The sequence below is a fragment of the Hyperolius riggenbachi genome, chromosome 5 (genome assembly GCF_040937935.1).
Source record: "Hyperolius riggenbachi isolate aHypRig1 chromosome 5, aHypRig1.pri, whole genome shotgun sequence".
NCBI lineage: Eukaryota > Metazoa > Chordata > Amphibia > Anura > Hyperoliidae > Hyperolius > Hyperolius riggenbachi.
In genome coordinates this window covers 305,129,915-305,142,270 of record NC_090650.1, presented here as the reverse complement: position 1 = coordinate 305,142,270, position 12,356 = coordinate 305,129,915, and the positions used below count along the sequence as shown (strand labels likewise).

General features: G+C 41.4%; 1 protein-coding gene across 5 annotated transcripts in view; it reads right to left on the bottom strand.

Moving 5' to 3' along the window:
- The window catches only part of SPIRE1 (spire type actin nucleation factor 1), a 257,639-nt gene that overhangs the window by 128,487 nt on the left and 116,796 nt on the right, over positions 1-12,356 (bottom strand). For all 5 annotated transcript variants that reach the window (XM_068237134.1, XM_068237135.1, XM_068237136.1 and 2 more), the window contains exon 3: positions 4,537-4,770. In XM_068237134.1, coding sequence (XP_068093235.1) covers positions 4,537-4,770 — 234 coding nt within the window. The remainder of the gene's footprint in view (positions 1-4,536; positions 4,771-12,356) is intronic.

The following is a 12,356-nucleotide window of genomic DNA, read 5'->3' as shown; positions in this document are numbered from 1 at the left end:
AGAAAGGTTAGATAAACTGGGTTTATTTAGTCTGGAGAAAAGATGCCTTGCCTTAGAGGAGCTCTAATTAACATGTATAAATATGTCAGAGGGCAATAAAAAAAAGCTTGGCGGATAAGCTTTTTGTCTTAGGCTTCTACACAGTATTAGGGGACATGATCTGGCATGGATTAATGTGGCTCTATGGGGTAGGACTTGAAACACCCAGGAGGTACAGAGTACCCAGCAAGCTCATGGTAAACCAGAACTTCTAGGAGTGTGTCAGGGGCTACAATGGACCTAAAAGACCTCTGAGGGCCCGTTTCCACTATCGCGAATCTGCATGTGTTTCCTGCACGCAGATTCGCATAACCAATTCAAGTTAATTAGCCTGTTTCCACTTGTCAGGAAAACAGAGCGGTTTTCTGTGCAGGAAATATCTGCACGGCAGAGCCATCAGAGCGATTTGTATACAATGTAATAGGAAATTCGCATTTGTTTTCGCTATGCGAATTTTCCATGCGAATTTGTGTAAGTTTTTGCATAAAATCAATGTAAACGCACACAGGCACTGACCTGGTTAAATTTGCATACTTACTAACATACGCGAAAACGTACGCAAATTTTACAGCGAATTCATGTAAATTTTCGCGTATGTTAGTAAGTATGAGAATTTACACCCAAATTAGTTTTCCGCAACGAATTAACACCACACAAGTGGAAACGGGCCCTCACTAAAATGCTATGGAAAACAAAAGTTTGCTTTCTCAAAACAAAGTATTTGTGATAAATCAGGTTGGAGTGAGCTCTAAGATGTCTCCCAGTGCAACACTGTTGAATATATGCAAATTAACCATTGTGGTCTTTGTAAGCCAGCCACACCTCCAGGTCCACTCGAATGCAATGATATGTCAGCTCATTAATATTTCAGAGCCGCAATAATCCAACATGCATTATCGCAAATACTTTCTGTTTTAAGAAAGCAAACTTGTTTTCCATAGCATTTTAGTAAGAGCACTTTTAGGTTCATTGTAGCTCCTTACACTCTCCAGAAGTTCTGGTTCACCATGAGCTTGCAGGGTGTACTCTCTCCCCTACAGTAAACTGTGTTCTATAAAAGATTGTATAAAAAGTTGTAAACATTGTAATTGGATTGTGCTTTGCACATCTGGCTATCCTTATTATACAGTCACAAAAAATACTAGTACAGATTTAAACTATAATTTATAATATAACAAATTAGTTTCCACATTTACAGCAGGTACAACACCACTAATTATAAACATAATACACCCTGTGCCACATGGTGTGTACACTGGGATTACGTTTTTGAAGTTATATAGCATTGGAGGCTTTGACTTCCTTTGACTAGCTGCTATGATCTACCCACATTCAATTAACTCATATGCACGTTCTCTCTCATTAACCTTTTCTTCTGCATCTTTTTCAGAGTTTTCATATCCTGTCATTAATATACCTTTTAAAATGTAGTCAACGCTACTCAAAACAAGGTGCCCAAATGAACAAGTTTAATATCACTTTCCTATCCATCTCCTGTAGAAAAAAAACCTGTAAGGGCTCGTTTCCACTATTGCGGTGCGGAATCGCCTGGATTCCACCACTGATGAAATTGCATGCGGATGAGATTCCCCATGCGGTTTTTGCCGCGAATTCGCATGGGTGAGGGTATATGCGATTTTAACCATGTCACTGCCTGTGTGAATTTACATTGGTACCTATGCGAATTCGCATGCGAATTCGCTGCAAAATGCATGGGGAAACCGGATGCGATTTCCCTATTAAATACATTGCATGCATTCCACTCGCAGGCGAATTCTGCGGCTCTTTTGTGCGTTTTTTCACCGGTGAAAAAAACGCACCTCACCAACGCTACAGTGGAACCAGGCCCATCCACTTGCATTACATGTGCGAATATCTATATTTTCTTATGTTACACTTCATTATGTTAATAACTGTAACAGAAAGAAATGAGAAACTGAAACCAAAACCGCCTGGTGGAATGTTGGTTGGGGGCTGCTGTATACAGGCCGGATTATCATCAGTGCATGTTTTGTAGAAATCCACACAGGTGGATAATCGGCTCTGCTGAGATACTAATTACCCCACCTGTGAATGTTTGTGGTTTCCTGCAAAACATGTACTGTTGGTGAGCCTTGAGGACAGGGTTGGGGAACTCTGCTTTAACCCATTCGCGTTCCGTCGTTTTCACGTGAGAAATGTTCACCTCCCATTCATTAGCCTATTAACTTTATCACTACTTATCACAATGAACTGATCTATATCTTGTTTTTTCCGCCACCAATTAGGCTTTCTTTGGGGGGGGGGGGGGGGCTAAGAGCCACTTTACTGTAAATGCATTTTAACAGGAAGAATAAGGAAAAAATGGAAAAATTCATTATTTCTCAGTTTTCAGCCATTATAGTTTTAAAATACATGCCTCCATAATTAAAACTCACGTATTGTATTTGCCCATATGTCCCGGTTATTACACCGTTAAAATTATGTCCCTATCACAATGTATGGCGACAATATTTTATTTGGAAATATAGGTGCATTTTTTCCATTTTGCATCTATCACTATTTACAAGTTTAAAATAAAAAAAATATAGAAATATTTCATCTTTACATTGATATTTAACCACTTTACCCCCGCGCGTACGTATTTCTCCGCCCCTTTTTCCATCCTTTAAAAACCAGGGACGGAGAAACACGTACTTTCCGCGTTCCCGACGCTGCCCGCGCTCCCACTCGTAAACACGCCGCCCGCCGCTAGTAAAACCGCCGCCGCCCGCTCGCCCAGAGATCAATGAACGGGAAAATCCATTCCCGTTCGTTGATCTAAGCCCCGCAATGATCAGCTGCTCTCCTATGGGCAGCGCGATCATTGTGAGAAAAAACTCACGTGTCCAGCCTCCTTATTCTTCCTCCAAGCTTCCGGAAGGAAGCTTGGAGGTCGCATTAAAACAAAAAGTTACTGTGGCCATCTTGTGGCCAAATAGTAAACTACACCCTACACATTTTTCACATACAAATAAATGACTTTTACACATAAAATTAACTCATTACCTCCCACACTCCCCATTTTTTTTTTTTGTAATTAAAAAAAAATTAAAAAATTTACAATTAAAAAAAATACATAAATAGTTACCTTAGGGACTGAACTTTTTAAATATTTATGTCAAGAGGGTATAACACTGTTACTTTATAAACTATGGGCTTGTAATTAGGGATGGACGCAAAACTGAAAAAAATGCACCTTTATTTCCAAATAAAATATTGGCGCCAAACATTGTGATAGGGACATAATTTAAATGGTTTTATAACCGGGACAAAAGGGCAAATACGTTTCATGGGTTTTAATTACAGTAGCATGCATTATTTAAAAACTATAATGGCCGAAAACTGAAAAATAATTATTTTTTTCCCCACATTTTTCCTATTTTCCCATTAAAACACATTTAGAAAAAAATAATTCTTGGCATAATGTCCCACCTAAAGAAAGCCTAATTGGTGGCGAAAAAAACAAGATATAGTTCATTTCATTGCGATAAGTAATAATAAAGTTATAGACGAATGAATGGAAGGAGCGCTGAAAGGTGAAAATTGCTCTGGTGGTCAGGGGGTAAAACCCCTCAGTGGCGAAGTGGTTAAAAAGTTTAGACCCTTAGGTAAATATTTACAATTTTTTTTCATTGTAATGTTTTTTTTTTATAGTAAACAATTTATTTGGGTAGTTTTGGGAGGGTGGGAGGTAAACAATAGATTTATAATGTAAATGTGTGCTAATTTTTTATTTTTTTTTTAACTTTCAGTTGTAGTATTACTTTTTGGCCACAAGATGGCGGCCATGAGTTTGTTTACATGACGTCACTCTAAGCGTAACACACCCTTAGAGTGACGCATCGGGGAGGGAACAGCCAGAAAAAGCACAGCTTCCGAGAGAAGCTGTTGCTTTTTCAGCGGGGGAGAGGAATCAGTGATCGGGCACCATAGCCCGATACATTGATTCCGTGGCTACCGAATCCGCGACCGGGAGTGCACGTGCACGATCGGCCGCGGTAGCGCGCATGGTTCCTGGACGTAGTTTCTACGTCCAGGAACCAAAATAGGTTAAAGGAAATAAATATGGCAGCCTCCATATGCCTCTCACTACATCTGTTCTTTAAAGGATAGTGACTCAGACAGGAAGTGACCACATTGTGACCCTCACTGTTAAGAAATTCCAACACTTTCTTAGCAGAAAATGGCTTCTGAGAGCAGGAAAGAAATAAAAAAGGGTCAATAGTTCATAGATTTTAGCTCTGGCCTACTTCAATGAATGTGTCATTGAGCAAAAACAATAAAACAAAACTTAAAAAGTAGATTTAAACATAAAACAAAACTGTGGAATACCTTAAAAAGTCATTTTTAGGAGAAGGAAGATAGATGCAATCTTTTATTTCATGAGTTTATTTCCGCTTCGGTTGTCCTTTAAAATCTCAATAACTAAGTTAAATAACCTGCATTTAAAACAAAGATATAAAAAAAGTAAAATACCTTCATGACATTTTTGTAAGAATGACGAAATTCCGGAATCTCTCTCTTGCTGGCATGTTCATCCTCTTCTTCATCCAAAGCATCATATCCTTCATCAGTGCTGCCATCGGTCTCATCAATATTGGTCATGTTGTCTATTAGCCGCTCCAGGGGAGGACTGAGCTCCCGCTCCTCGTTTTCCTTCAAGCCATAATCAAGTGCTTTGTAGATAATGATTCCTAGAGATACAATGACCTGGAAGAAATCAAAACATATATAAATATGTCAAATTCACCCCTCCACAATTGCAATCAATCGTATCCGTGAATGCACTAAAACAGTTCTGCAGGATGTAACTGCTCATCATTCTGACACTAAATTATTGCCACTACAGTCACAACATCTGATCTGCACGCTTGGGCCCAGAAAAAAAAAAGTTCTGATGTTTTACGATTATTTAAGCTGAGAAGGTAGCACATGTTGCGAACGTAACGCATGGTATGCTACTGGAGTAGCACACATTACATGAAAGTGCTTACGCAATCTAGGTAGTGCTAACTGTGCAATGCGCCCTACGTAAAATTGGTGTGTGCTCCCAGCGTATGGCAACTTTACTGAACTTTTGAGTGTCGCCATGCTCGCTTTGATAACGGATCAGCTGCTCCTGTTGCACTGCTTGAGGAAGAGGGTTGTGTCCTACGAAACGTGTCGCAATTATTGGAGTACATTATTAAAGAATACTTTTGAAACGATTATCTTGTTGAATCTTCTATGGGGAGGTGAGCACCTCTTTCCCCATTTTTAATTCAAACATTGTTTTATCCTTTTGGCGCCTCTGTGATTCTGATACAAGTATCACTAGTCCATTTTTGGTGGAGGGGTCTACCCCCGTTCTTCCTGCCTACAGAGAACGACATCTTAGGGCCTGTTTCCACTACATGCAGATTGGATGCAGAATGGATGCAGAAAAACTGACTCCAATGAATGCCTATGGGCCTGTTTCCACTAAACGCGATATTTCTGATGCAGATTTTCCCATAGGTATTCATTGGAGTCTATAAAGGGCCTGTTTCCACTACACGCAGATTTGATGCAGATTGGATGCAGAAAAACTGACTCCAAAGAATGCCTATGGGAAAATCTGCATCAGAATTATCACGTTTAGTGGAAACTGGCCCATAGACATTCATTGGAGTCAGTTTTTCTGCATCCAATCTGCATCAAATCTGCGACGTGTAGTGGAAACAGGCTCTATCTACCCCGAGGGGACGAGTCAAAAGTTCCCTTAACGCCTTAAACATGGTTGCTTGTCAGCAGCATAGCTTTGTGAGTATATGTTATATTGTTTTCTTTTTACCATATTGGAAAAAAATACACTATAGTGGGCTCTCAAATTTCTCTATTTTTTATTTAAAGGAAGTCAGCAATGATACCCTTCATATTCCTCTCACTTCTGAGTCCACAATCCTATAAGTTTTGTCACAGTAAACGTTTTCACATCCCATCAACAGAACACCTTTTCAGCCAACATCAAGCATGAAAATAAGATTGGCATGGCATTACATAGGTTTGGTATCACCCTTTTATACCTTTTTAATACAATTTCACTAGGGATGGTCAATAAGATGGTCAAATAATGCGGCATTAATGCAGGATTATGCAAACCTTCTATGCAAATGTATGCAGCTTAAAAATGGACTAATTAAATTCTGTCAATGAGGAATTTTATTTCTTCCATTCCCAAGCTGTGTAAATTTACACACGGAACATGCATACTTCTGCATCAACTTGGAATTATTTGCATCTCATCAATCAGCCCTACTTTTCACTTGCTACAGAATACTGAAAAACTATTTTGCAAATAAAATGAGAAAACAACTTCTGAAAGAGAACTCAGGAGAAAAGTTAACCGAATAAAGGTTTAGGTTTCCATAAGAACAAAAGTCAGTTTTATAGAAGCAAGTAAAAATATGACCACGTAAAAACCTAGCATAATGTGACTAAATAAAATCATCAGTCCAACAGTAGATTGCTCTATTTCAAGCTTGGGGTAGGTCTACAAACTTTCATAATCCCATTATCTTTCACGGTAAGGCCCCGTTCAGACTGCAGAACGCGGACCGCAACGCATGCGGACCGCAACGCATGCGGACCGCAACGCGTACGAACGCACGCCATCCGCGTTCGTATGCGTTGCGTGGCTGATCCCATCACTGAAAAGTGAATGGGACAGCCACGCGTTTTTACAAAAAATGCGTGCAGCATGCGTTCCTGGACCGCACAGGTCCGGAACGCATGCAGTGTGAACATCAGACATTGCACTCTATGCAATGTCTGATGTCGTGCGTGTCGGCCACCTGCACGCGTTTCCAAAACGCGGCTGGAAACGCGTGCAGTGTGAACGGGGCCTAAGATAAAGTGTATGACAGACAAAGGGGGATAACAAACTTACTGAAAATGACAAATAATATTGTTTGGTAGGATATGTAAAGCAGTAGAAGGAACATAGTGAGGGCCGCGATCTCATAATCTTGGGAGTGACACTTGTAAACACACAAAGAAAAAGCAATAAACTATATCTGAGGAGCCAGCAAGTCCTGTGACAACATGTGAATGAGGAAGCATATGTGGATCAATGTCTGTAGAATGAATAGATCACATTACTGACTTATCTGAACATGTGACTTTTTTTTTTTTTTTTTTTTGGAAGACTATGCTTGAAGATTTTAGAACTAGGTCCATAACCACGACATGATTTTGTGAGGATTCATCTTTTTTCGTGATATCGCATAACACTGTATAACGAAAATTTGTTACATGATGTTCATTAAAGTGTTACCACCTGCGGCAATCGTTTGCATTGAACGTCTGCCATGACGGATCCCAGGACCAATGATCATTCAGATCGCTATAGACTCCCGTGGCAGTTTGTGGGATCATGAAAACTATTGTTTAAGCAATCGTTCATTTTATGCACGCAAATAATGGCAGATTAGGCCAGATGGATCGGGGAACGATCGTTCGCCAGCGGCGGTGATCCACAATCCAACTAGCCGTGTGTGCTTAAGAGCAATAAGGATGGGATGTGAACAGAGTTTCCGAGAAAGATAGAAATAGAGAGAAGTCTTGGCAGTGAGATGGTGAGGAGGTGACCAAGGAGGTGGATGGGAGAATTTCATGTTTCATGGATAAGGCAAGGCACACATTTGTCCCTGCAATATCACAGGCAGTTTTTTTTTGTCCTTCAGTAGAGAATTTGTTCTTTTTTGTTTTTATTTTCATTTGAATTTGTGCAAAAAAAAAAGAAAAAGAAAAAACCCTGCCCATTATCTTACATTGGATAATGAACACACAAACTGAACACAGGCAAACACACACAAAAATTAACCAATTCGTGAGTGGCATCACATTTTAATTATACGGCATTGGGCATTTCCCAAAGTGAGAAAAAGCGTGCACAATTCAAAGAAGTGTGTGCCCTATATGTATATTTCCAGTGACAACAAAATGTGAAGAGGGAAGTCAGATTGATTAACCAGCAGCTGCGTCAATTTATGAGCTGCTGATTAATTGATTGGTGGTTCAGAATTTGCACCTGCACAATTACATGTCCTAAACAAGGGATATTTGCATACTAAGCAAAACTCATGTTCATGTACAATGCAGAGGCTTTGGTTGGCGTAGTATTTGGAAATCAGTAAGAAAATGCATGGAGGCAACAAGTTGTGAGGATATTTTGAAAAACAAACAAACAAACAAAAAAGGGTATGTGCACATGCACAAAGAATGTTGTCTGTAGGAATCATGACGCAATCCTTTGGCCAACAGTACGGAGGTTAAGTGCTGTAGATGCCTGAAGAGGCTATATCCTGGCTAGGTTGCTATGGAGGGAGTAGGAGGGACAATGATGTGATGCGCTACTCTGCGGTGTGGCTTTCAATAGGTGGAAAGGAGGAAAAGCACTCCGATGAGATGGATTGCACTTAATCTCTCAGGGAGGCTGTAAAAACAACTGGACCTGTCTCTGCAGAGATGCCTCTTGCGTGGGTATTAGGCTTTCTAGGGTTAGGCATTGGATTCTCTACGTAACTGACAGTCAGTGAAAGATTGCAAAGAGAGCCTGCAATACAGTAGTAAAAAGAGAATAAGACAAGTAGCAGAGTTCAGAAAGACTGAAGTGGCATTAATCTGTTACATGGTCTTACCGCCTATTGCCACTAACGGGGTTCTGCTCATCCCCAGCATGTCAGTGAACTTAGAATGTGTTGGTATGGAAGTCAAACCTCATCTTCTCACATCCCCTTGCTCCAATTCAGACCAAGCTATGCACACAAATAACACCCCCTGGTGTTCAAAAGGGAGTAGCCCAGAAGTAGGATCTAGAGTTAGATTTTCATCTGACTTTGGGGACATCTTCCAGGCCAAGTACATAGTGCTGCAACCCACAGCAACCTTAGCACACTAGATTAGGTATAGATCTTAACTCTGGGCATAGAAATAAACCACGAGTCAGTCACAAGGACTGCAGCTACTAACTGTCCCAATCGCATTATGCTGGTTAGACTTCAAGGAGGCAGGGCACAGACAGAGCTTTCTAAGAACATTGCAGCCTGCAGCTTTGGATGTCTATGGGAAATGGTTGATGAAGGTGATTTTGGCCAGGTGTTGACTGTCTTAGCACAGAGTTTATACATAGATTAAAAAAAAGCATTGCCATGTACAAACTTTTGTGCCTAGAGTTGGGCTTTAAAATGTGTATACAAAATTATAATTTTGGACTTTTTTCGTGACTAAGATCTGGAGACCTTGTACTTGGAACGACATCTGTTTTGTATGTTTTACTGTAAAGAATTGCATAACCCTTCACGGACAATTGAATCGTTGAAAGCTGCCCTCAGGAACATCAGGCAGCCATCCACGCAGTGCATCCCGTGGTAAGGGAGCATGTTTCTGCTGGTCACATGCAGAACTACATGGAGCCCTGCCATTTTGTCCGCTGAGGTTTGTATTGTGCAAGTAGAAAAAAAAATGCAAACATTTTAAAAGATCAGGAAATGATACAGAGAGAAGTAATGGAGGAGTAATGAGGAGATAAGTAATCTTCCTCAGGGTGTATGAGTAAGGCAGATACTGTGAGAAAACTATTTCACTGGGTTACAGTGCAGGAAATATTCACTGTCAATATGGCTACACCCTTCTCCTCAGCTTCTCCATAGCATGCATTCTGCACCACAAATAGCCTCAAAGCTGGGGAACAACATATTTCTACAAGTAGAAATTTACAGACTTAGCCATCAGGTACTCCACTGTCTAAATATTTAAAAAAACAACCAAAACATAATGGTATTTTACTTCTGCTATTTAATAAACAACCTGGGAGTGACACGTACCGTAAGATCACACTTCTTCATTAACCATTTATTCCCTATTGTATTGTGTCTGACCTGAGGTGCAGTGAACAGGGAAGAGACAAAGATATGAATGTATTGTTGGCGCACACACAGGGTATGAGGCACTGGAAAACGAGGATAAACATGCACCACAGCAGTGGTGGATGTTCTGTACAGAATAATGGTAAAAGCCAGGTACATGTAACAGTAGTAAAGGGAGTACTCCCCCTCAAGAGGGGTCACCACACCCCTTATTTATCAATGATACTTACTGGGGGTTCTCACAACAATAGAAACAGTTTTGCAAAAATGAACAAAAAAAACTTTATTAAAGAAATTTGTCTAACAATGCTATAAGTGGTGATGTATGCAGACAACGTTCCAACGAAAAGGCTCCCATGACCGCTTTCTCAAGCACAAGAGGATATATAAATGGAACACGGAATGATGGCAAATGCAGTAGCTGAGAATTTTAGAGCGACCAGGTACTGCACTCAGGGCAGAAAGAAAGTTCACACATTTTTTCGGGGGAGCAAATGTAATACATTATAATTGCATTTATTACATCTGGCCCATAAATCTCAGCTGCAAATTGAATTTCCTATCTTCAGTAATGATGCACAGTCCACCCACCCAGCAAAGCTTTTCCTTAGTCTACCAATGTACTGTAAATCCAGCAGTGCGGACCTCTGTAAAACCCACACTATCAGAACAGGCAACAGGAGTTATAACAGCGTAGCAGGAACAAAAGTCTAAAAACTAACCACTTGTGCCATACAATCCAGGTTTTGCTGGTTAGCCCTGCCCTGTTTTCTGCTTTCGCAAAAAAGTGTCATCTGTGGGTGGGAGGAGCCTCAAAGTGTGGCCTGAGGAGTACTGTTTTTCTGCCTGTACCACTAAGCAAGCCTATCGCAGAGAGGAGAGGCAAAGAGAGAAGTAGTGCCCTGCCAGCCACAGCATTCTGCATTCTATAGTTGTCACAATTCTTCCCTGCTGCTTTAAGGACAACTGAAGTAAGAAGTATATGGAGGCTGCCATATGTATTTCCTCAAACAATACCACTTGCCTGGCAGTCATGCAGATACATTTAGCTGTAGTAGTGTCAGAATAACACCAGAAAAAAGCATGCAGCTCTTCTCAGATCGGTCAATGTCAACCACCTGATCTGCTGCATGCTTGTTCAGGGTCTATGGCTAAAAGTATTAGTGGCAGAGGATCAAAAGGAAATAAATATGTCAGTCTCCATAACCCTCTCATTTCAGTTCTCATTTAATGAAGTAGTCAGCTATTGCTGCATTGGGGGAGGGGGAATAGTCATAGTAAGGTCATTCTGGCACTTTTTCACTTTGGAATGTACAGTCCAGTTCCACTTTAACTTCCTTGGCGGTAATCCCGAGCTACGGTCAGGCCGAAAATCGCAGCTCAAAGCAGTAATCCCGACCTGAGCTCGGGGTAGTCGCCGGAGGCTGTATGCAGAGCAATGCGCACAGCGGGCGTTTCAACACACCTTCCCAGGGGATCCCGGCCGACATTCTTCTTCTGCTCCTCCGAGGCTCTGTTTCCCCCTGGTGAGGTCGCCAGCTGTCGTCATGACAACAGCCAGCAATCTCACTTTAGGGTTGCAGCGCCACCCGGAGGATGGAGGGAAAAACTTCAGCGCTGGAGCCAGGGAGGTGAGTGATTGCTGGAACTGCTGCAGATCTCCCTGGCAGCATGATTTTTCCCCCCAGGTTTTAGGGTCTGAAAGGGTGCAAAAAAATTGTACCACTTTTAGACCCTAAAATCCGGAAAGAATCGTACCGCCAAGGGGGTTAAACAAACAGAAGTATACTAAAATTAACTAACACTAAAGGAGCACCAGGCCTGGTTCTGGCAACAATGAGGCCCTAGGGGAAAATTAGCGTGGGGCCCCTTTGTTGCAGTTAAATTTCCCTACTAGGCCCATGAGCCAGCTGCTGACCCTCCCCTCCTAATCACCTTCCAACTTAACTGTGCTCTCTGGGGCCCCTGCAGAGTCAATGGCAGTGTAGTGGCTCACCAGCCCACCAGTACAGGTGAGACGCTATTCTGCCAAAGACTCTGCAGAGGCCCCAGGAAGCAACAGTTAAAGAGCTTACAGGAGTTCAGTCTAGGCAGGGGGATGGGAGATGTTACTAGCCATTGATTTCAGAGGCAGAGGGGAGGAGAAGGGAGGAGAGGGGGCTGAATTTTCTTTACAGGCAAGCTGATAGCATCTCTTGCCCTCAGCCTGTGACAATGTGACAAACAGAACATGGCTGCCCTCATTGTATCACAGGAATAAATATTCATACACTGTTGAAGCTGTTGCAGATAGATATGCTATGTAACTATTTAAACTTTAGATAACATATATAGACAAGTTACTTGTTATAGTTAGTTTTTCATCTCGGATCCGCTTTAAGATGGAGGGAGGGGGAAGACACCTTCAGA